The sequence below is a fragment of the Danio rerio genome, chromosome 3 (genome assembly GCF_052040795.2).
Source record: "Danio rerio strain M-AB ecotype USA chromosome 3, GRCz13ab, whole genome shotgun sequence".
In the NCBI taxonomy this organism is placed as follows: Eukaryota; Metazoa; Chordata; class Actinopteri; order Cypriniformes; family Danionidae; genus Danio; species Danio rerio.
Window position 1 is genome coordinate 65,726,792 of NC_141023.1, and position 24,709 is coordinate 65,751,500.

The window sequence follows — 24,709 nt, forward strand, 5'->3', positions numbered from 1 at the left end:
ATTTAATACATTTTAAGAGCATTCCACTAATGTTATATTAATGTTCTCAGAGCGTTATTTAATACGTTATTACAACATTCCACTGACGTTATATTAATGTTCTCTGTGTTATTTAATACGTTATTAGAACATTACGCTGACGTTATAATAATGTTCTCAGAGCGTTATTTAATACATTATTAGAGCATTCCACTGACGTTACATTAATGTTCTGAGAGCATTGTCTGTTATCTGGGTCTTCATCCGGAGTGAGACCCACAGAAAGAGTGAAGGAAGCAGAGGGAGGAGAGAGAGACGGAGGGTTTTGTTGTCCCTCAGGGGCCTCCAGGGCTCCTGCTGCGAGCCGGGGTCTTTGTGCGGGACAGACTGCTATTGTCCTGCTGAGAGAACTTTGTCCGGTTCCTCTCTGGGACGGAGCTCCAGTCTCAGACACACCCTCTTCCTCCTATAGATCTGACGCAGAGTCCCTTATCATGACGGCGCTTTTTACCAAGATATCGAATATGTTAAAGTTGAAGTGAGAATTATCAGCCCTCCTATATATGCTTTTCATATATTTCTATGTTTAACAGAGAGAAGATTTATTTTAACACATTTCTAAACATAATGGTGTTAATGACTCATTTCCTATCACTGATTTATTTTATCTTTGCTATGATGACAGCACATAATATTAGACTAGATATTCTTCAAGACACTAGTATTCAGCTTAAAGTGACATTAAAAGGCTTAACTAGGTTAATTAGGGTAAAGTTAGGGTAATTAGGCAAGTCAAATGGATTTGTTCTGTAGAAAATCCAAAATAAATATTGCTTAAGGCAATATTTGTTATCGTTTCTGTCAGCTTTGTGGTTTTGACTGTTTGGCGCCATCTTGTGTCTGAATAATGCGCAGGTTAGTGTATACTCCATCAGCTGTATTAGTTACTGTCAGCTTTGTGTTCAATTAAAGAGTTAATACACTATTACGGCTCAGAACAATGTTTAGTGTCTATTTTTTTTCATCAGTCTAGTAGCTGTGTAATAAACAAGATAAAGGGATTGTTTCGCACAATAAACCTCTCAGGCTTTATTCTGTTATAACAACCTCCTGTATGTACTTTATCTCTGTAACGTATTGAATATCAATACATAAGAAATATTACAAGAAACTCACAGTTCTCTTGCTGATTTCTCCTGGTTTCCTCCTGGTTTTTGGCAGACGTGCGCTGCGTGAATGTTTTGTGAACTGAAGACACAGGATATCCTTCGCTCGGACAGCAGGAAGGGACACTGATAATATTGAAAAATGAATCCTTGCTTTGATAAACACTCTCTTTGGGGGAACAATGAAGATGTGAATAATGCGGCAAAAAATAGATTTCAGGATGACGCCAAAAAGTAGACTTTTTCCTTATTTTGAGTGTGAAACACTGGCAGATCATGTATGAAAATAATTTCATATCTATAGCAGACTCTGGTCAGAACTACGTGACTTATTCTAGATATACAGGTGCATTTTTCAGTCATTTTCCTCTAATGGTATATAGCTTATGTATTATTTTTAGTTAACTACGCACACGCACACACACACACACACACACACACACACACATAATATAATAATAATGAAAATACAGATTTTTAAAATAGCTTAAAGATACTAAAGTAATTCTATATGAAACTAAAAAATCCATACGCATTGCTTCAATGATGTCTTTATAAACTGATGCATCAGTGTGTCCCTGTAAGTGTGTGTATTCATGCATTAATTGTGTGTATGTGTGTGCGCAGGTGAACGGTGTTTCAGTGGAGGGGAAGCAGCATGCGCAGGTGGTGTCAGCGATTAAAGCTGGCGGTGAGGAAACATCACTCCTGGTTGTAGATCCAGACGCAGACGCTTTCTTCAAGGAGTGTCGAGTGACGCCGACCGCTGAACACCTTACAGGTACACACACACACACAAAACACAACATCAGCACACACAGCGGCCTGTAGGGGGCGTCCCACACAGATGCTGTGTCCCAATTCACATACTATTTTTATATGATATCCTTAGGTTAAAATGACGTTATTCAAGAGGTCTTCATAATGTCTCAGTTTCATTTTATATTAATGTTCCTTAAAATATTAATGAATACGTAATTAGAACATTACATTGACATTATATTAATGTTCTCAGAGAGTTATTTAATACATTAGAACATTACTCTGACGTTATATTAATGTTCTGAGAGCGTTATTTAATACGTTATTAGAACATTACTCTGACGTTATATTAATGTTCTCAGAGCGTTATTTAATACATTATTAGAACATTACTCTGACGTTATATTAATGTTTTGAGAGCGTTTTTTAATACGTTATTAGAACATTACTCTGACGTTATATTAATATTCTCAGCGTTATTTAATACGTTATTAGAACATTACTCTGACGTTATATTAATGTTCTCAGAGCGTTATTTAATACGTTATTAGAACATTACTCTGACGTTATATTAATGTTCTCAGAGCGTTATTTAATACGTTATTAGAACATTACTCTGACGTTATATTAATGTTCTCAGAGCGTTATTTAATAAGTTATAAGAGCATTCCACTAATGTTATATTAATGTTCTGAGAGCGCTATTTAATACGTTATTCGAACATTCCACTGATGTTATTTTAATGTACTCAGAGCGTTATTTAGTACATTATTAGAACATTCCACTGAAGTTATATTAATGTTCTCAGAGCGTATTAAATACGTTATTAGAACATTCCAGTAATGTTTTAGTTATGTTCTCAGAGCGTTATTTAATACGTTATTCGAACATTCCACTGACGTTATTTTAATGTTCTCAGAGCGTTATTTAATACGTTATTAGAACATTCCACTGACGTTGTATTAATGTTCTCAGAGCATTATTTAAAACGTTATTAGAACATTCCACTGACGTTGTATTAATGTTCTCAGAGCATTATTTAATACGTTATTAGAACATTCCACCGACGTTATATTAATGTTCTCAGAGCGTTATTTAATACGTTATAAGAACATTATACTGACGTTATATTAATGTTCTCAGATTATTATTTAATACCTTATTAGAACATTTCACCGACGTTATATTAATGTTCTTAGAGCGTTATTTAGTACGTTATAAGAACATTATACTGACGTTATATTAATGTTCTCAGAGCGTTATTTAGTACGTTATAAGAACATTATACTGACGTTATATTAATGTTCTCAGAGCATTATTTAATACGTTATCAGAACATTCCACCGACGTTAAATTAATGTTCTCAGAGCGTTATTTAATACGGTATTAGAATTTTATAAACGCATTATATTTATTGAGTGTGAGAGAGAAAGAGATGAAGGGTCTTTACAACTGATTCTTCAGACTGCCTATAGGGGGCGTCCCACACTAATTCACACACTGTGCCCTAATATACAAACAGTGCAATGTGGTGTGTGTATAATAGTGCATATTTTCAAGTGCATAGTATAAGTAGGTGAATTGGGATGCAGAAATTGTCTGACACAGGTTGGTCTGGCTTCATGCCTGACTGCTTTCACTCAGGTCCTCTCGCTGAGCTGGTTTTGGCTTTCCTGTTCAGCAATTTAGCTTTCTGTCTCGTTTGTGCCAACACTACCAAGGAGACTAAGAGTGTGTGTGTGTGTTTATGTTAGACACAACAAGATTAGTCATGAGTGAGTGAGGCAGTGTGTTTACTGGTTGTATTTACAGAGCAGGCGTTTGGCGTCAGCACTAGTGGAAAGTTCCCCGTAGCTGATATCACACTCGATCAGGTTTTCTCCTCTGCTGGAGGGGAAACGGCAGGAATGAGAGGCTGAATGCGTTCAGACGTCTCAGGTGTTGCTGTTCTCAGAGCGAGTCAGAAATTCTGCCGTTATCTGCGTTTGCAGCTGAATGAGTCTTTTCAGTGCTCAGACTGTGGGATTATCTGTCACGCCCTTCTTTATCAGCCACAGGAGACTGGGAACACTGACCTGGGACCTGTGCTTTTATTTCATTACTGTACTTCAGTGCATTTTCAGGTATCTGTACTTTCTCTGAGTGTTTTTATTTTAGTAAACATTGATTTCAGTAGGCTGTTACTGCTGTTAACAACTTACAGAACAAGACACCAGACAACGATTCACTGATTCAAATGATTTAGTTGGAGGAAGTCTCCAGAAAACGATTCACTGATTCAAATCATCAATTTAAAACAAGTCTTTAGTTAATGATTCATTGATTCAAATGATCCAGTCAGAGTGAGTCTCCAATTAATGATTCACTAAGTCAAATGATTCAGTCAGAGTGGGTGTCCAGAAAATGATTGACTGATTCAAATAATCCATTTAGAATTAGTCTTTTGTTAAGGATTCACTAATTTAAATCATCCAGTCAGTGTAAGTCTCCAGTTAACAATTTAATGATTCAAATCATCCAGTCAGAGCAAGTCTCTAGTTAATGATTCACTGATTCAAATAATCTGATCAGAGCGAGCCTCCAGTTAACAATTCACTGATTCAAATCATTCAGTCAGAGCGAGTCTCTAGTTAATGATTCACTGATTCAAATTATCTGACCAGAGCGAGCCTCCAGTTAACGATTCACTGATTCAAATGATCCAGTCAGAGCGAGTCTCTAGTTAATGATTCACTGATTCAAATAATCTGACCAGAGCGAGCCTCCAGTTAACGATTCACTGATTCAAATGATCCAGTCAGAGCGAGTCTCTAGTTAATGATTCACTGATTCAAACAATCTGATCAGAGCGAGCCTCCAGTTAACAATTCACTGATTCAAATGATCCATTCAGAGTGAGTCTCTAGTTTATGATTCACTGATTCAAATCATCCAGTCAGAGCAAGTCTTTAGTCAATGATTCACTGATTCAAGTCCTTCAGTTAAAGCGATTCTCCAGTTAACGATTCACTGATTCAAATAATCTGATCAGAGCAATTCTCCAGTTAACGATTCACTGATTCAAATCATTCAGTCAAAGTGAGTCTCCAGTTATCAATACACTTATTGAATGATCCAGTCAGAGTGAGTCTCCAGTTTATGATTCACTGATTCAAAGGATCCAGTCAGAGTGAGTCTCCATTGAACAACTTCAACGTAGCTTATCTTTATATTACATTATGCCAGTATACAATAGCATGATTTTGTGTACCCCCCCCCCCACACCGCCCGTATATTAGCTTCAAACTAGCGATCCCTCATCACGGTGATGATTGTGCTCTCAATAATAAATGAAGCACATTCCTGCGGTACAGTGTGTGTAACAGAGACTCGACATCTGCTGTCCGCCGTCTGCTGTTCTAGTCTTCATGGCTCAGCGTTGAAGAAAGTGTTTCCTGAAGGATGCCAGAGTATGTGTGTGTGTGTGTGTGACTCACCTGAGCTCTTCTTCTGTATGCCTGCAGGACCACTGCCTGAACCGCTGCTCAACGGGGACATGGACGACAAGGTGAGAGAACGTCAGACAATGTTTTTCATTTGAGGTGATCAGTGTTGGGTTAGTTACTTCAGAATTAAGTCATTAATTAGTAATTATAGGGCCAGATAGAATCTGCAGACGTTATTTTATGCGGAATGATTTTGGGAGTATCATAATTATTTACAATGGTATGACCCATTATAGGGGTGTTCACATGTATTTTTGTATTATCTGTTGTTTTTACAATAGATATTATTTAATATACAGATCATTGTGAACTATTTAAAGAGCAGAACCACTCCCAGATCGTATTTTAGCATTCTTCAGCAGGGTTCAAGCGTTTTTTAGAGGGTCAAACCTCAGTGAAGTGAAGATATCAGGATCTCCTGCTGTTTATTGCTTTGCAGCCTCCATAATTCACCTTCTGGAGTCTGGAGAGCTTCACTGATAAAGACAGTGATAGTAACCACATTTTACACTGATATTGTAAGCTAATATATGCATTTTATTATATTAATAATCACTGAATGCCTGAAATATCATTACAACATCAAAAACAAAACATGGTGGATTGGTTCATGTCTATTTGACATCTACTCATTATTTCACGAAGTCTGTTTCCTTCAGCTTAGTGACTTATTTATTAGAGGTCTACACAGTGGAATGAACCTCCAACTATTCCAGCATATGTTTTACACAGCGGATGCCCTTCCAGCTGCAACCTGTCACTGGGAAACACCCATACACTCTCATTCACACTCATACACTATGGACAATTTAGCCCAATTCCCCTATACCGCATGTGTTTGGACTTGTGGGGGAAACCGGAGCACCCGGAGGAAACCCACGCCAACACGGGGAGAACATGCAAACTCCACACAGAAATGTTAACTGACCCAGCCGAGGCTCGAAGCAGCGACCTTCTTGCTGTGAGGTGACAGTGCCTGACCCTAGTTTATGCAGAAAGAAAGAAAGTCAAACCGGTTTTATACAACCTGAAACGACGACTAAATGATGACGCCTTTGAGTTCGAAACACAGAGACAAACGAGCTCAAATTATGATAATTATAAAACAATATATGTAATAATGAAGGATCATTGTGTCATTATTATCAACAAAGAGGCAGCTAATTTGCATAAAAATGAGTCACAGCACATGAACCGCTCTGAACCTCTTCATAACTGCAGTAATTCAGTCAAAATGTGAATTCCTGTATTAGTCGGTGGACAATTTGATTTACTGTGATTATTATTATTGACTGCAGTCATTTAGTGAGCAATGGAGTTATTTTAGTATTAATGTTTTACGCTGCAGCTAGATTATTATTTTCAGGTATGAAATATCAGGTAGAATAAGCGAAATACATTCATTCATTCATTTTCTTGTCGGCTTAGTCCCTTTATTAATCCGGGGTCGCCACAGCGGAATGAACCGGCAACTTATCTAGAACGTTTTTACACAGCGGATGCCCTTCCAGCCGCAACCCATCTCTGGGAAACATCCACACACACATTCACACACACTACGAACAATTTAGCCTACCCAATTCACCTGTACCGCATGTCTTTTACTGTGGGAAAACCGGAGCACCCGGAGGAAACCCACACGAACGCAGAGAGAACATGCAAACTCCATACAGAAACGCCAACTGAGCCGAGGCTCGAACCAGCAATCTTCTTGCTGTGAGGCGACAGCACTACCTACTGCGCCACTGCCTCGCCCATAAGCAAAATATTTTGAGGTAAATTGAGGCTCAGGGCTTTGACTCTGCTAAATTGATTATTTAAAAAATATTTAAAGTGCCGTTTAATTTTTATTAATTTATTTATATCGTTTTATATATATTTATTTTATCACAATATTTCCTTTTTAATTTTTCGTCTGATTTCTTTTAGTTTGGCTGAAATATAAAAAAATATACATACCTGGAGTCTCCAGTACTTCAGACCCATCTCCCGCCATCCTCCCATTTTGTTATTTCTCCCGGTTAACCATAAGCACATTTAACTGAAATCCAGTACCACTGGAGTGTCTTTCACAGTGGCGTAGCGCAAAATGCGGGGTGGGCCCCCTGCAGGGATCACTGACGGGGCCCCCTGTTGGGGAGGTGGGGTCGGTGGACCGAGGAAGCGATCACAAATTGAGGAGCGCTCGGGGGAGGGGGCGGGGTGGAGTGACAACGCGGGGTAGCGTTCACAAACTGAGGAGAGATCACAAACTAAGGAGTGGGAAAGAGGGGCGAGGTGGAGCGACGACCCGGGGTAGCGTTCACAAACTGAGGAGCGATCACAAACAAGCGGCGAGAGCGTCAAAGTAACCGGAAGTCATTCATTTTCAATGAGAACCGGCGGCGAGGAGCAGCGCAGCGCATCTTCTCCGGTGTGGGCGTCGAGGAGAGTTGAAATCAAGTCAACTTTATGGTATGAGCTATGACGCGGTTCGGCGGCAACCAATCAGTGTGAAGTAGTCCACCCCTAATCACGGGGTCACCCCTAATTAAGGGGGCTAATAATATTGACCTTAAAATGATTTTATAAACATTAAAACTTATTTTATTTTAGCTGATTTAAAACGTATAACATTTTCAAAAGAAGAAAAAATATTATAGGAAATACTGTGAAAAATTACTTGCTCTCGCACTATTAAACATCATTTGGGAAAAATTTGAAAAATAAATTCGCAGGAGGGTGAATAATTTTAACTTGTGTATATATATATATATTTATATTGAAAGGTAAGTAGAAACTATTTACTTGAGTCATTTTTTCATCAGGTACTTTTTTCCTCTTACTCGAGTAACTTTTTAGATGGCTCCTTTTACTTTTATTTCACTAAAGACTTCCGCAAGTGCTTGTACTTTTACTTGAGTATAGATTTAGGATACTCTACTTACCTCTGGGTAGCACTGGAACATGCAAACTCCACACAGAAATGCCAACTGGCCCAGCCAGGACTCAAACCAGTCACCTTCTTGCTGTGAGGTGACAGTGCTAACCACTGAGCCACCGTGACGCCCCAAAATAATCTTATTTCGAAGCGAAAACACAATTATTTCGCTTGTTTTGGGGGGGAAAGCACCTAATTTGACTCATTATGTATGAAAACAATACAATATTGATATATTTCTTGATATTTGGACTAGAAACAAGACGTAAACCAAGTAAAGCTCAGTGTGACAGGCTCAGTTCCTCAGTTTGACACAATAACAGTAATGCATGACACCCTGCCACATGAACACACACACACACACACACACACACACACACACACACACACACACACACACACACACACACACACACACACACACACACACACACACACACACACACACACACACACACACACACACACACACACACACACACACACACACACACACACACACACACACACACACACACACACACACACACATTGTTTTAAAGGAAATAAGGCAAGTCCATATTTACTCCCGGCTTTCCAAACTGTCCATTTTAGTGTTGACGAGTGGACATGCGCTGTCGGTTTGCTTCACGTCGCCCACGTCTTGCTGCTATTGTTAAGTTTAGAGTCTGCGAGTCTCCAGAAGTGCTTTGCAAAGGATTGTGGGAAAGTTTCCTAATGGTTGAAGAGCTGATGTGCTGTCAGACGCTGCCTCCGTTTGCAGCTAATGATGCTAACACACACACAGTGTTCCTCATAGACTCAAGGCTGACCCCTAGTGCCCTTATTAGTGCACTGAACATTACTGGTAGTGTTTACATCAAGATTGCCAGAGTTTTTGGTAACACTTTAGGTCACAATTCATGCTATTTACTACTGGCTTATTACATTGTTTAGGATTAAGGTATGAACTGTTTATTAGCAGTTATAAAGTATGATCTTATTTGACTCTCTAATCATACCCAATACCTAAACCCAACTATTAATAAGCAGCTAATTAGTAGTTTATTGCGCTAAAAGTCTTAGTTAATGGAGGTTTTGGTCAACTTTTATTTAGTCATAATTCATCCCTGCTGAAAAATCCAGCATAAACCAGTCTAGGCTGGTTTTAGCTGGTTGACAAGGCTAGTTTTAGAGGGGTTTTGGCCACTTCCAGGCTGGTTTTCAGCCATTTCCAGCCTGGTCTTAGCTGGTTAGGCTGGGAGATGACCAGCTAAAACCAGCTTGATCAGCCTAGCCAGGCTGGGAGCCCAGCCAAAACCAGCTATATCCAGCTTAAACCAGGCTGGAAATGACTAAAACCACCCTGGAAGTGGCCAAAACCCCTTTTAAACCAGGCAGGACAACCAGTTAAACCAGCCAAGCTGGATTTTTCAGCAGGGATGCTATTAACTTCTGGTTTATTACCTGCCTATTATTAAGACATGAACTGATTAATAATATTTTCTCGTGATCTCATTCATTTTCTTTCGGTTTAGTCTCTTTATTCATTAGGGGTCGCCACAGCGGAATGAACCGACAACTTTTTTCAGCAGAAGTTTTACTCAGCGGATGCCCTTCCAGCCGCAACCCAGTGCTGGGAAACACCAATACACACTCATTCACACACACACTTATACACTACGGCCCATTTAGTTCCTCAATTGACCTATAGCGCATGAGTGTGAACTCCACACAGAAATGCCAATAACAGACCCAGCGGAACCACAGTGCTAACCACTGAGCCACCGTGTCGCCCTTGATGTTTGTCCAAACTACCTATTTAAAATGAGCTGAAACTAAACAATTCTTTAAAATATAAAATTTACATTTTTTTGTGGGGACAACTTTTAAGTTTTTGCAAATAGTGGAGCAGTAGGTAGTGCTGTTGCCTCACAGTAAGAAGGTCGCTGGTTCGAGCCTCGGCTGGGACAGAGTTTCCTCAGGGTGCTTCGGTTTCCCCAAAAAGTCCAAACACATGCGCTATAGGGGAACTGGGTAGGCTAAATTGTCTGTAGTGCATGTGTGTGAATGAGTGTGTGTGGATGTTTCCCAGTCATGGGTTGCAGCTGGAAGGGCATCCCCTGCGTAAAACATATGCTGGATAAGTTGGCGGTTCATTCCGCTGTGGCGACCCCTGATAAATGAAGGGACTAAGCCGAAAAAGAAAATGAACGAATGAGTTTACTGTAACAGAATAAACTGTGATTGATCTCATTGTAAGTTGTACATCATTATCGTTAGCTGTGGTCTTCTCTGCAATCTGTCTGCTCTTCAGGTCAATGGAAACAGAGACGTGGAGCTGAAGGAGTCGAAGTTATCAGTGAGTCCGTCTCCATCCAGCGCCTCCTCCAACACCTCCCTCACGACCCCGCCCACTGAGACTCCGCCTCCAGAGGTGAGGCTGATAATATGCAAATGAGCCAATCAAATGTAAATCAGATCACTCAGCTGCTGCTCGATGGGCTATATGCACAGTCAGTGTAACTACAGCTTAATGACTTAATGACTTAAACTTAATGTTTTCAGTTTCATTTTACAGCATCGAGGTTTTTAATGAATTTAAAACACAATCAGTTTAATAAAGAGTTAAAACAAGTGTCCATATTTTAAAGATATTTGAAAGAAGTAAGGTGCTATATTCACTTTAAATAAAGTGATTGTGTCAAATGTAAAATCCGTACAAATTTAATCACAAAAGAATAAATGAAGTCATTCTCTTTAATGTAGTTGATGCAGACTCATTCATAAATTACACTCACCGGCCACTTTATTAGGTACACCCGTCGAACTGCTCGTTAACGCAAATTTCCAATCAGCCAATCAAATGGCAGCAACTTAATGCATTTAGGCATGTAGACATGGACAAGACGATCTGCTTTAAGTGAGCATCAGAATGGGGAAGAAAGGGGATTTAAGTGTTTTTGGAGGTGGCATGGTTGTTGGTGCCATGGTCTGAGTATTTCAGAAACTGCTGATCTACTGGAATTTTCACGCACAACCATCTCTAGGGTTTACAGAGAATGGTCTGAAAAAGAGGAAATATCCAGTGAGCGGCAGTTCTGTGAGAGCAAATGCCTTGTTGATGAGGTCAGAGGACAATGGCCAGACTGGTTCCAGCTGATAGAAAGGCAACAGTAACTCAAATAAGCACTCGTTACAACCGAGGACTGCAGAAGAGCATCTCTGAACACACAACACATCCAACCTTGAGGCGGATGGGCTACAGCAGCAGAAGACCACACCGGGTGCCGCTCCTGTCAGCTAAGAAAAGGAAACTGAGGCTACAATTCACACAGACTCACCAAAACTGGACACTAGAAGATTGGAGAAACGTTGCTGCTCTGATGAGTCTCCATTTCTGCTGACACATTCAGATGCTCGGGTCAGAATGTGGCCTCAACAACATGAAAGCATGGATCCATCCTGCCTTGTATCAGCGGTTCAGGCTGGTGGTGGTGGTGTAATGGTGTGGGGAAGATTTTCTTGGCACACTTTGGACCCATTTAGTACCAATTGATCATCAACGCCACAGCCTACCTGAGTATTGCAGCTGACCATGTCCATCCCTTTATGAGCACAGTGTCTCCATCTTCTGATGGCTACTTCCAGCAGGATAACACACCATGTCATAAAGCGTGAATCAACTCAGACTGATTTCTTAAACATGACAATGAGTTCACTGTACTTAAATGGCCTCCACAGTCACCAGAGCTCAATCCAATGGAGCACCTTTGGGATGTGGTGGATTTGCTTCATAGATGTGCAGCCGACAAATCTGCAGCAACTGCGTGATGCTATCATGTCAATATGGAGCAAAATCCCTGAGGAGTATTTCCAGTAGCTTGTTGAATCTACGCCATGAAGGATTAAGGCAGTTCTGAAGGCAAAAAGGGGTCCAACCCGGTACTAGTAAGGTGTACCTAATAAAGTGGCCGGTGAGTGTAGATGCAGCAAAAAATGCGTTTCTTTTGCGTACTCCATTGGCAGGTTATTCAGCTTGTTTCAAGGAAGAAAAACTCCCTAAACTGGACATTTCTGAAAACAAGACAATAAATATATGCTACTTGTCTAAGAAAACACTTCTTGATTTAAGAATGTTTAGATATTTGGACTAGAAACGAGACTTTTTGTTGTTGTTTTTCGCAGCGCATTGCTAATTTTGCGCGGTTTATTTTGTGTTTTCCCTCAGGCCGTGGAGGCGTCCATCATGGCTGCAATCCCAGAGCTCAGTCTGTCTCTCCAGCAGGTCAAAGAGCGAGCGCACCAGAAGCGCTGCAATAAGAGAGCGCCCCCTATGGACTGGAGCAAGAAAAACGAACTCTTCAGTAACCTATAGACCAGGGGTGACCAAACTTGCTCCTGGAGGGCCGGTGTCCTGCAGATTTTAACTCCAACCCTAATCAAACACACCTGAACACGCTAATCAAGGTCTTACTAGGTATACTTGAAACATCCAGGCAGGTGTGTTGAGGCAAGTTAGAGCTAAATCCTGAAGGGACACCGGCCCTCCAGGACCGAGATTGGTGACCACTGCAATAGACCTTCATCCACCCATTCATCCGTCCATCAGCTCTGTTTTAAAGGCTCCTACACAACTAATAATGGTCACTATAGCCTTATCTCCACCAAATCCACTAGACAACACACTTTTATTTATTATAAACACATGCTAGCTCGGTCACCTGCCACTTTAAGTGAAGTTTATTTCTTAACTAATTTTGAGAGGAGCACGTGCTCATGATTGCCTGCAGCTGGTCCCGCATTATTCATAAGCCACTATAAATACCCTAAGCTCCATATAACAGCCATCTTCGTTTTGAAGAATCCCCTCTTCCACCCCTCCTCCACCTTCTTTAGATGGGTGGCACGGTGGCTCAGTGGTTAGCACTGTTGCCTCAGAGTAAGAACTTCACTGGTTCTAGTCCTTACCAAGCCAGCCGACGTTTCTGTGTGGAGTTTACACGTTCTCCCCATGCTCACGTGGGTTTCCAATTAACTTAGGTTAATTGACTCATCCAAATAAGCACCATAGACATACTCCTAGTAAGTAGTTATCTCTTAAGAGCGATCACTATCTGTTTATTAGCTACTACAGCAGGGGAGTTCTCCAGATCTACCTGAGCTCAAACTCCCTGCAAACGGGAGAGAGCCCCGGGCTCGAGGATCTTTTTAGCTCAGAGCTCTCTCTTCTGGGACAGCATGCCAAACAAGCTTTATAATCAATCATCAGCTAAGTGTGAACTCTTGAAATGCTAAAATAAATAAATAAATGGATTCCCGTTAGCATCAATCATTTAAAGGGATAGTTCACCCAAAAAAATTACTATACTCACTATTTACTCACAATCAAGTGTGTATAAACCTTTATTAGCTTCCTTTTTTTTGTTGTTGTTGTTGATGAACACAAAGGAAGACATTTTGAAGAACGCTGAAAATCAAAGTAGTGACTCTCAACATTCTTCAAAATCTCTTCTTTTGTGTTCAACAGAGGAAAGAACTCATAAACGAGTAAAAAGATGAGTGAACGATAGATTTTTACATTTTTGGTTTGATCTGCCCCTTTAATAATTTGAATTTTATAATTATGGTTATCATTATTGTTGTGAAAGGGCCTGGAGACGTAATGAAACAGAGCACTTTATCATTATTATCATTATTATTATTATTATTAATGAGGCTAAAGTCATCAATATAGTAGGTTCTATATGATGCATGTACAGTGTGTATATGTACAGCTGAAGTCAGAATTATTCGCCCCCCTTTGAATTCTTTTTTCTCTTTTAAATATTTCCCAAATGATGTTCAGCAGAGCAAGGAAATGTTCACAGTATGTCTGATAATATTTTTTCCTCTGATGAAAGTCTTATTTGTTTTATTCCCGCTAGAATGAAAGCATTTTAAAAATTTTTTTAAAAACAATTTTAAGGTCAATATTATTAGCCCCTTTAAGCGATATATTTTCTAGATAGTCTACAGAACAAACCACCGTTAACCCTAACCTGCCTAGTTAACCTAATTACCCTAGTTAACCCTTTAAATGCCACTTTAAGCTGTATAGAAGTGTCTTGAAGAATATCTAGTCTAATATTATTTACTGTCATCATGGCACTGATAAAATAAATCAGTTTTTAGAGATGAGTTATTAACACTATTATGATTAGAAATGTGTTGGAGCCATTTATGGGTTGCAATTTTATTTCGCACCCCTAGAGGGTGTATATGGTATTTATGCTCTCCTCAGGATGAGCTGAGAGGTGTAGAAGGTCAAACAAACTTTTTGACCGTCATGGCTGAGAGAACGGGTTTATATTTGTTTTGATGTTTGTTTGTTTTTTTGACAAAATGGACAATAAATGGATTGGAATATCTAACTTCATTTGCAAAGGTATGGACGTTTCACTTTTTTATTGACCCATTCAAGCAACAAACGCGTCAGAACCAACGACCAAAATATTCGCATCTACAAATGTGCTGACGAAAATCTGCTCTTCGTTAAACAGAAATTGAGGAAAGAAATACACAGCGGGGGCTAATAATTCTGACCTCAACTGTACACACAAGTTTATATGTATTCAGAATGACGTATTTGCATTACTAACAGATTATTTTAGTACTACAAATGAACTGTGACAGATTTACAGTCACTGGCTGTGTTGAGAATGAAGAACTAACCTACTGCAATACTGAAAAACACTTATGTTTAATTAATAGTTTCTACATATATATATTTTTGTGATTCACTGGGGCTTTCAGTTTATAAATGCTTATGAATTGAGCTGAATTGAAGACCTTTTTTATTAGATGAAACCATATATTGTATAGGATATATTATATATTTAGAAATGTGTCTTGCACAATAGCACTACAGGAAGTACTACAGCGATTCACAGTAAATACTGTAGTGTTTACGATCCATACTATAGGACTTGATTTAATCTGTTGTGGTGATTCTACAGTTGCTATGGTAACACGACGACTATATTAATGTTTTCAGACCCCCTTAAATTTTTCACTCTGTTATCTTGTAGCCTTTTGCAAGCCTCTCCAGAGATGCTCAATTGGTTTTAGGTCAGGGCTCTGGCTGGGCCATTCAAGAACAGTCATATAGTCCTTATAAATCCACTCCTTCAATATTCCAGTGTTTCTTTTTTAATAAATCTGCAGAAATGTCAACAATTCTGTGTTTTTCTGTCAATATGAGGTGCTGAGTGGACATTAATAAGGAAATTAAATGATTTTAGCAAACGGCTGCAATATAACAAAGAGATACAAATATAGGGGGTCTGAATACTTTCCGTACCCACTTCAAATAACCCAATACTGTAGTTTTCGACTACTATACGATATGTTTTACTACAATACACCACAGTTTACTGTAAAACAACTAAAGTATACTACAGTGTGTATTAGTTCACTAATGCTAATAGTATGCTGAAGCATCAAGAGTTGAAAATACTCTAATATTGTGTATAGTAGTATGATTCAAAAACACTACAGTATTGACTATAGTAATTATTCATGTTTTTGTACTTTATGTAAGCATTAAAATGTCAATAAAAGCTACTTTTCGAGAGACCAAGCTTTCATAATGCATAAAAATATTTGCAAAATACAAAAAAAAAGAGATTAATTTAAGGTGTTTGCTATTATAAACAGTTATGGATTGCATTATGACCTCCATCTGACTTTTTAAAAATCAGTTTAAAACAAATCATCCTACAGAACATATTATACGTTTAGAAATATGTCTGAAAAAGCCCTTTTAAAAAGTACTACAGTGAATTACGGTAGATACTGCAGCATTTATGATCCATACTATAGTGAAGTACTTGATTTAATCGGTTGTGGTGATTCTACAGTTGCTTGGTAACCTGACAACTATAGTAATGCAGTGGGTATGGAAAGTTTTCAGACCCCCTTACGCATTCAGACCCACTTAAATTTGTCACTCTTGCAGCCATTTGCAGGTCTCTCCAGAGATGCTCAATTGGGTTTAGTTCAGGGCTTTGGCTGGGCCATTCAAGAACAGTCATTGAGTTGTTGTGAAGCCACTTCTTCGATATTTCTGTGTTTTTTTTTTAAACAAATCTGCAGAAATGTCAACAGTTCTGTGTTTTTCTGTCAATATGGGGCGCTGTGTGGACATTAATAAGGATGATAATTAAATATTAAAAATATTACAAATTTAAAAATTAAATACAGTATAATACGCTTTACTGTAGTATGGTTTAAAACACTGCAGTAGTCATTCATGTTTTTGTACTTTATTTAAGCATTAAAAATATCAATAAATGTACTTTTTTGAACTTTTCAGCATCAAAAGTTGCCGAATGAAAGATCAAGATTTCATAATGCATTAAAATAAGATTAATTTACATATCTTTGTTATTCTAGTGCACGCATTACACTCTGTATACCGTTTTAAAACATGGTAAACAGTATGGTGTTGTTGTGCTGTAGTCACAAACGACACTGCATGTTTAATTTAACGTTTATTATTTTAAAAATGACCTTTTTGTATGACGTTTTATGTAAATAAATGAATGTTTCCTGTAATGTTTGGATTAAACATGGGAAGAAAACTTGTGCCTTTAGTTCCTATTCATTCCAATGCAAGGTCAAATTGCGTTGCATTGTGGGATACAGTATTTCAGCAATAAACTGTGCACAATATTCATTGTATTAGTATGACATTCTGAACAGACATTCTATCTCATGCAGCATGTCTGACATTGAGCAGGTGTTTGTCTGTAAATGTGTGTGTGTGTGTGTGTGTGTGTGTGTGTGTGTGTGTGTTCTAACCAAACGATGATTAAATGATTTTCTAGCGATAATCATTTCATTGTTTTATAATGAAGGACCAAATGAAGACTAGATAAGAGTGCATCTCCTGACTGTCAAAATGCTTTTTATACAAAAGGAATCATGCAATATTGTTAACAGTGCTGTCCAAAACTCTGAAAATGCAATGAAATCTTTTTTATGAATATACAGTGTAAAAAGCAAACTAATCTTTTATAATTATACACATAGTTCATTTACTTAATCGTTAAGGTTAACCGGTTTACTCCTTTTTTTAAGTAAATCAACTAATCACTTTATTGGTAACTGCTTTACTCAATTTATAAACTAAACTAATGGCTTTAAAAGAATCAAGTTGACTCTTGGCTCACTCACTCGATAAAGCAAAGTCAACCAATCGTTTTCAGTCAACTAATCACCTTTAAAAGACAACTAATCGTTTTCCAAGTTAACTAATCACCCTTTTTTTAAGCCAAGCAATCGATTTTAGTCAACCAATCACTTTCAAAGTCAACCAATTGCTTTAAAAGAATCAGGCTTACTCCATAAAACAAAATCCACCAATCATTTTAAAGTCAACTAATCGCTCAAAGTCAACCAGCTGCTTGCAAAGATATCTAATCGCATTTAAAGATAACTAACTGCCTTTTTAAAAAAGCCATACAACCAATTCTAAAGCCAAGTAATCGCTTTCAAAGTCAACCAATTGCTTTTAAAAGTCAACTAATCGCTTTCAAAGTCAACCCATTACTTTCAAAGTGAACTAATAATCGCTTACAAAGTCAACAAATCCCTTTCAAAGTCAACTAATCACCCTAAAAAAAGCCAAGCATACAATGATAAAGCCAACTAATAACCTCAAAGTCAACAAATCACTTTCAAAGTGAACTAATTGCCTTTAAAAAAATCTAAGCAATCAATTATAAAGCCAACTAATTGTTTTTTAAAGTAAACTAATCCCTTGCAAAATGAACTAATCGCTTTTAAAAGGCAAACAAATCTCTTTCAAAGTCAACTAATCACCTTTTTTAAAAGGCAAGCAATTAATTTTAAAGCCAACTAATTGCTTTCAAAGCCAACTAATCACTTTTAAAGTCAACTAATCGCTCTCAAAGCAAACAAATAGCTTTCAAAGTCAACCAATCGCTTTTCAAGTAAACAAATCGATTTCAAAGTCAACCAATCGCTTTCAGTCAACTAATCACCTTTAAAAGACAACTAATCGTTTTCCAAGTTAACTAATCACCCTTTTTTTAAGCCAAGCAATCGATTTTAGTCAACTAATCACTTTCAAAGTCAACCAATTGCTTAAAAAGAATCAGGCTTACTCCATAAAACAAAATCCACCAATCATTTTAAAGTCAACTAATCGCTCAAAGTCAACCAGCTGCTTGCAAAGATATCTAATCGCATTTAAAGATAACTAACTGCCTTTTTTAAAAAGCCATACAACCAATTCTAAAGCCAGGTAATCGCTTTCAAAGTCAACCAATTGCTTTTAAAAGTCAACTAATCGCTTTCAAAGTCAACCAATTGCTTTTAAAAGTCAACTAATCGCTTTTAAAGACAACAAATTGCCTGTAAAAAAAGCCAAGCAATCAATTTCAAAGCCAACTAATCGCCTTTAAAGCCAACTAATCACTATCAAAGCCAACCAATTGCTGTCAAAGCCGACTAATCGCTTTCAAAGCCGACTAATCGCTTTCAAAGTCAACCAATTACTTTTAAAGTGAACTAATAATCGCTTACAAAGTCAACAAATCACCCTAAAAAAAGCCAAGCATACAATGATAAAGCCAACTAATAACCTCAAAGTCAACAAATCACTTTCAAAGTGAAATAATTGCCTTTAAAAAAAATCTAAGCAATCAATTATAAAGCCAACTAATTGTTTTTTAAAGTAAACTAATCCCTTGCAAAATGAACTAATCGCTTTAAAAGGCAAACAAATCTCTTTCAAAGTCAACTAATCACCTTTTTTAAAAAGCAAGCAATTAATTTTAAAGCCAACTAATTGCTTTCAAAGCCAACTAATCACTTTTAAAGTCAACTAATCGCTCTCAAAGCAAACAAATAGCTTTCAAAGTCAACCAATCGCTTTTCAAGTAAACAAATCGCTTTCAAAGTCAACTAATCGCTATCAAAAGTCAACAAACTGCTTTCAAAGTCAACTAATCGCTTAAAGAAAGCCAAGCAATCAATTCTAAATTCAACTAATCAACTAATGTCAACTTTCAAAGTCAACTAATCTCTTTCCAAGTCAACCAATTGCTTTTAAAGACAAGTAATTACCTTTTTAAAAAGCCAAGCAATCAACTTTAAAGTCAACCTTCAGTCAACTAATCACTTTTAAAGTCAACTAATCGCTTTTAAAAAAAGCCAAGCAATTAATTTTAAAGCCAACTAATTGTTTTCAAAGTCAACCAATCGCTTTTAAAGCCAACTAATCGCCTTATTAAAAGCCAACTAATCAATTCTAAAACCATCTAATCGCCTTCAGTCAACTAATCACTTTCAAAGTCAACTAAGCGCTTTTTTAAAGATGGGAAGCAATCTATTTTTAAAGTTAACTAATCGCTTTTAAAGCCAACTAATAAATTTTTAAGTCATCTAATCGCTTTGAAAGCAACAGGTTTACTCACTTTATGAGGTAAAATGTTAAGAATTGGCATGAGATAGCGTTGGGCAATCTCCCTATCCTTCAGCTTAGTACCTGATTAATCAGGGGTTACCACAGTGGAATGAACTGGCAATTACTTTCATGTAATTTTATACATTTTTATACAATTTATGGGGGGTATACTTTTATGTAATTTATGGGAAAACACCCACACACTCTCTTTTTCTCTCACACGTGAATGACAGTTGTATCCCTGATATAAACAAATGAAGAAATAAAAACAATGCAACATGACAAAATTACTAAATTCATTTAATACAAAAGGTTAGGAAAAACTAGGACTACCCATATCAGTGTTGTTACTGTATATTAAAACTAATCAAGCACATCACTGGTGTATAATATTAACAAGAATAACGGCTTGTTCATACCAAGAAGAATCACTATAATATGATAATAAAAATATATAACTGCAATGTCTTTATCAACATGCATGTTTCACATTACAGTTATTGTTCATGATGTGAATGCGCTTTAAAATGGACTAGCGCTAAATGCTAAAACCGGACTTCAGTTAAACAAACGCCATTAATTACATCTCGTAACTTGGTATAAAACATCAATTTAGACATATGGCACAGAGGAAGAGTGTGGAAATATCCCACATCGGACACATCAGATCGTGTGCAAAAGTAGAAATGCTACTTTCCATTAGCTTAGCTGCAGGATCAGTCTGTTAGCGTTAGCGTCATCCGACATTTGACTTATAATAAAAATATACATATGCTTTGGTACAACAAACAGGTTTGCTTCCCAATCAAATATACCTTTAGTGTACAATATACATATCTGATAAAGTTTAAATACTATTTTTGGACTAATATACGTTTAAAGATTAAAACAATAGTTCATGGTGCCTGCTTTAGGTGCATTAAGGCAGCGTTTCTGCATTCATGTTCCCTTTAAAAGCACACTTCATACAACAAACAAACGTCAGTCATGAGTTTTTACCTGCAAAGTCATTAAGAAAAATGAGGGATAAGCACCTCCTGAAGGCTGTTTACCTGCTGAAATGTACAGAAGTCACATGTAGTCCTTATAAAATAACATTTTAGAGCTGAAATGCTTTGGGAAGCACAGTCATGATGAATTGTAGCTTTACGCAACTCTATAAACGACAGTAGAGGTTTGGATTAGCATGGTGACAATAAATACTGACACTTTTGAGTGAATTCATTGTTCATAGTTTTGTTTTTAGCCTAAATATCTAAAAAAAAATATATATATATATAAAATCAAGAAGCATTTTTTAGACAAAGAAATAAATTCTAATGTTTTAATTATTTAAAAATTTATAAAAAAAAAATTTAACATTTACTTAAAACAATTTTTTTTTCAAATCAAACATTTTCTAAACCAAAAATAATTTAAAATTATTCAAAATTTTTTTTTTTGTTTTTAGGGCAAAAATATAAAAAAAAAACTGAAAAACAAAAAAAATTAAATAATAATACTACATTGAATTTAAAAATCCTTTTATAATTTGCAATTTATTTTAAAAACTTTATTTTGACATATATTGCAGCTGATGGACAACATAATGTACTTTTGAGGCTTTTTCAGGCGAGAATGTCGTAGTTTAGATTGCAACTATGCAGTTTATTTATGAAGATAGTGCCTGTTTTAAATAGTTATGATTTCGGAGATTAAGCGCATTGGCAAAAATTAACCTGTCATACTGAGCAGAGCAAAGACTGTTCCGCCACAAGATGGCGACAGAAGCCCTTAGAGGAGAAAAACTCAGTGCTTTCATATTTCAAACTAAAGCTGATCAAATCATTACAAATCAGGTAAGTCGATCTCTCTCTTTTGTGTGTGGTAGTGATGTACTTACACCATGGTAATCTGCTAGTGTTTGCTTTGCTTTGGCTTTTTCGGAGTTAATTATTGTAATCTCCCGATTGCAACAGAGAAATACTGGGAAATCTCTGTAGACTGATGGCATTTCATGCTGTTCAGCCCTTATAATCTTAAAATGTGGGCAAAATCAGCTGTTTTGTCATCACGTTAGACATTACGCTAGAGAATCATTCAAACACAAGCTCTAATGAGACGTTGGTAAATGAGCAACGATTTCTGCTGTTCTGACATCAGCTGCAGACGTGTATGAGTGGCGGAAGAAAGTAGTTCCTCATGCAAAGGTATTTTTGAAACTCACAGTGTTTGATTTTCTTTTTTATATACACGATTATGCCGTTAAACTGTTGTATAAACACAATATCACATGAGTAGCAGTGTGATATGACTGTATATCAGCACTGCTGAGGCACTAAGGCACTCAGCCTGTTGCCTCGAGCCAATGCACACCTCCCACCAGTGCTGATATACAGATATATGTCATATTGCTCATATATATATATATATATATATATATATATATATATATATATATATATATATATATATATATATATATAATTTTTTTTTACTTTCTATTTTTTAAACAAGTCAAAATTAAATAAGTTTTTTCATCAAACAAGCTAAAAAAATCTGTGAGTAAAATACCATATATCAAATTTAAAACAACATTATTTTATTTAGCCCAATCACAGATTGTTGTTCTCGTTTTAAGGAAAAACTCACTTAATTTTTACTCGGGTAGTATTCAAAAAAACAACAATATTTTACTTGTCATGAAAATGCTTCTTGATTTAAGAGTTTTTAGATGTTTCGACTGGAAAACATTTGTTGTAGTGTATAAATGTGCTGAATCAGCGTAGCGCTGTGAAATGTATATTGCTTTAGGAATGGATCTCCTAAGTGCACGTCTTTCATCTGCACAGTTCGCTTGGGTCATGCTTGGTCCACAATCCAGCCTCCCAAAAACAATACAATAACAGGACAAAAAGAAACACACACACATACATATAAACCGTATATGCTGGTAAACTGAAACCGGAATCAACAAAATAAGTAGAGATCCGTGTCTGTGTGGTCTTTAGAAATGGAGATGGGCAGAGCTTTGTCTGAGAGTTCTTCTCTGCTTGAAATGTAAGGCAATTGTGAAGATTTCCACTCTCCTGATTCAGGGATGTCCAAGACATTGTCAAAAAAAAAACCCTGATAGCTTTAATCCAGCATGGCATCCAGCTGATCAGCCAGATCATCAAACATGTTCCCGATGTCGTCCAGAATGTTCCCCGCAGACTTCACCGCATGAGAAACACTGAAGGAGACAAAAAACAGAGGAGTTCAGCGAGACTGAGAGTGAACGCCGGTGTTTCAGGCTGTGAGATCATCAACACTGTGAACTCTGGTGTAAACTGATCGTATCGGGCAGGGTTCTTATAACTTTTTAACAGTGCCCTATGGTGAAAATCTGGGTATCCCAATGCATAGTAGAATAATAAAAGATCAGTATATGGAAGTGGGCATACTGTGAGCCTTATGCTGCGTTCACACCAGACGCGGAACGCGCGTCAAGCGCGTGTGATTTACATGTTAGGTCAATGCAAACGTGCGAATAGACATCCTGTGGCGTGATACGCGCGAATGGCGCGGAGCGAATGACGCGAATTGCATGGTGCGAATAGCACGAGGCGAATTTAGCGTTTTGCACGTTCGACGCGCTTAACGAGCGTTTCGCGCGAATCTCTCGAGTTCGAAAATCTGAACTTCAGCAGACATTTGCGCCGCGTCAACCAATCAGAAGCTTGCTCTTGTGGGGGCGTGATTGTGAAGTAGAACCTGTTGATGGTGTCCCGGGGGAAATCCTCCAGAAGACACCGACAACAAGTCATCAAACTGGGCTTGGCTCAGTCAGAAGCACCGCTGAAAGCCTCCGTCATCCAGGTTCAGTTTCTGGAGGAGTTTATGAGCTCACAGAGCTGGATGCACCTCTGAAAGCATGTAGTGGACTCAGACACAACCCTAAACGTATCGACGCTGTTTTTCAGCCTTCATAAAGCACATAAACACTGTTATTTTCTTCATTAAATCCATGTTAGCCATTTAGCAATGAAGCTACAGTCACCGGGCAGACAGAAGCCCTGCCCATCACGCGAATCCGCGTCTGTTCTGAAGTGAATTTGACACGCGAATGAAGTCCTGACTCTCTGTGGTCATTAAAACTCCCATGGCACTTCTCGTAAAGAGTAGGGGTGTAACCCCGATGTCCTAGCCAAATTCCCTTTATCAGCCCTTACCGGGCTCCCAATCATCCCCATCCACTGAATTGGCTCCATCACTGTCTCTTCACTCCCCCTATAGCTGGTGTGTGGTAAGCGCACTGGCGCCGTTGTCCTATGGCTGCCGTCGCATGATCCAAGTGGATGCTGGTATGGCCATACACATTTAAATTGCTATATAAATACACATAACTTACTTGCTACTTACTTACTAAAGTAGGCATTTCATTCAGAAAGATAGGGAAAATGATTTGGGGAGAGTTATTACAGCCTAACAGACTCCCCTCCTCCTCACTATTTCTGTTTGTTGTCAAAACTGAGCATTGAAGGAGTGTGGTTAAGTATGTTAGCCATGCCAAATAGTCACTTTTTTGGGTGATCGATCCTTTTAAAAGTAAAGCTGGTGTAAAAAGAGCATCTCTCACCCCACGTTGTTGTTGTTCTTCAAAGTCAGCTTTCTCTCCACCGCCTTCAGGGCTTCCTCCAGGGTGGAGCTGGTCTTCTCCAGCCGCTGGTGCTTCAGTGTTGCCCCCTGACCTCCCTCTGTAGGAGTCTGAACATTTCCTGAGGTCACCCCCTGAGTCGTGTTTTCTGCTGAAGGACAGTACGGGATTGGCGATGGAGGCGCTGCAAAGGCCACACTCTGTACAACACTCAGAGTGACGCTGGAGCCAACAACTGCACAACAATAACACAGAACTTCATGCATTTGGTGGCAATCATCTACTCATAGTCTTGATAAGCAATGGATCAATAATTCCTAATGG

General features: G+C 38.0%; 2 protein-coding genes across 17 annotated transcripts in view; one reads left to right on the forward strand and one right to left on the reverse strand.

Annotated features, from left to right (window-relative positions):
• Positions 1-16,915, forward strand: part of nherf1b (NHERF family PDZ scaffold protein 1b) — a 56,567-nt gene extending 39,652 nt beyond the window's left edge. Inside the window, exons 3-6 of the mRNA XM_087245429.1 lie at positions 1,773-1,926; positions 5,411-5,454; positions 10,609-10,728; positions 12,523-16,915. Coding sequence (XP_087101555.1) covers positions 1,773-1,926; positions 5,411-5,454; positions 10,609-10,728; positions 12,523-12,669 — 465 coding nt within the window. The 3' untranslated portion in view covers positions 12,670-16,915. The remainder of the gene's footprint in view (positions 1-1,772; positions 1,927-5,410; positions 5,455-10,608; positions 10,729-12,522) is intronic.
• Positions 16,916-20,049: 3,134 nt separating this feature from the next.
• Positions 20,050-24,709, reverse strand: part of caskin2b (CASK interacting protein 2b) — a 121,884-nt gene continuing 117,224 nt past the window's right edge. For all 16 annotated transcript variants that reach the window (XM_087245358.1, XM_087245356.1, XM_087245354.1 and 13 more), the window contains 2 exons: positions 24,368-24,620; positions 20,050-22,981 (listed from right to left, as the gene is read on the reverse strand). In XM_087245358.1, the coding sequence (XP_087101484.1) occupies positions 22,885-22,981; positions 24,368-24,620 (350 nt within the window). In that variant the 3' untranslated portion in view covers positions 20,050-22,884. The remainder of the gene's footprint in view (positions 22,982-24,367; positions 24,621-24,709) is intronic.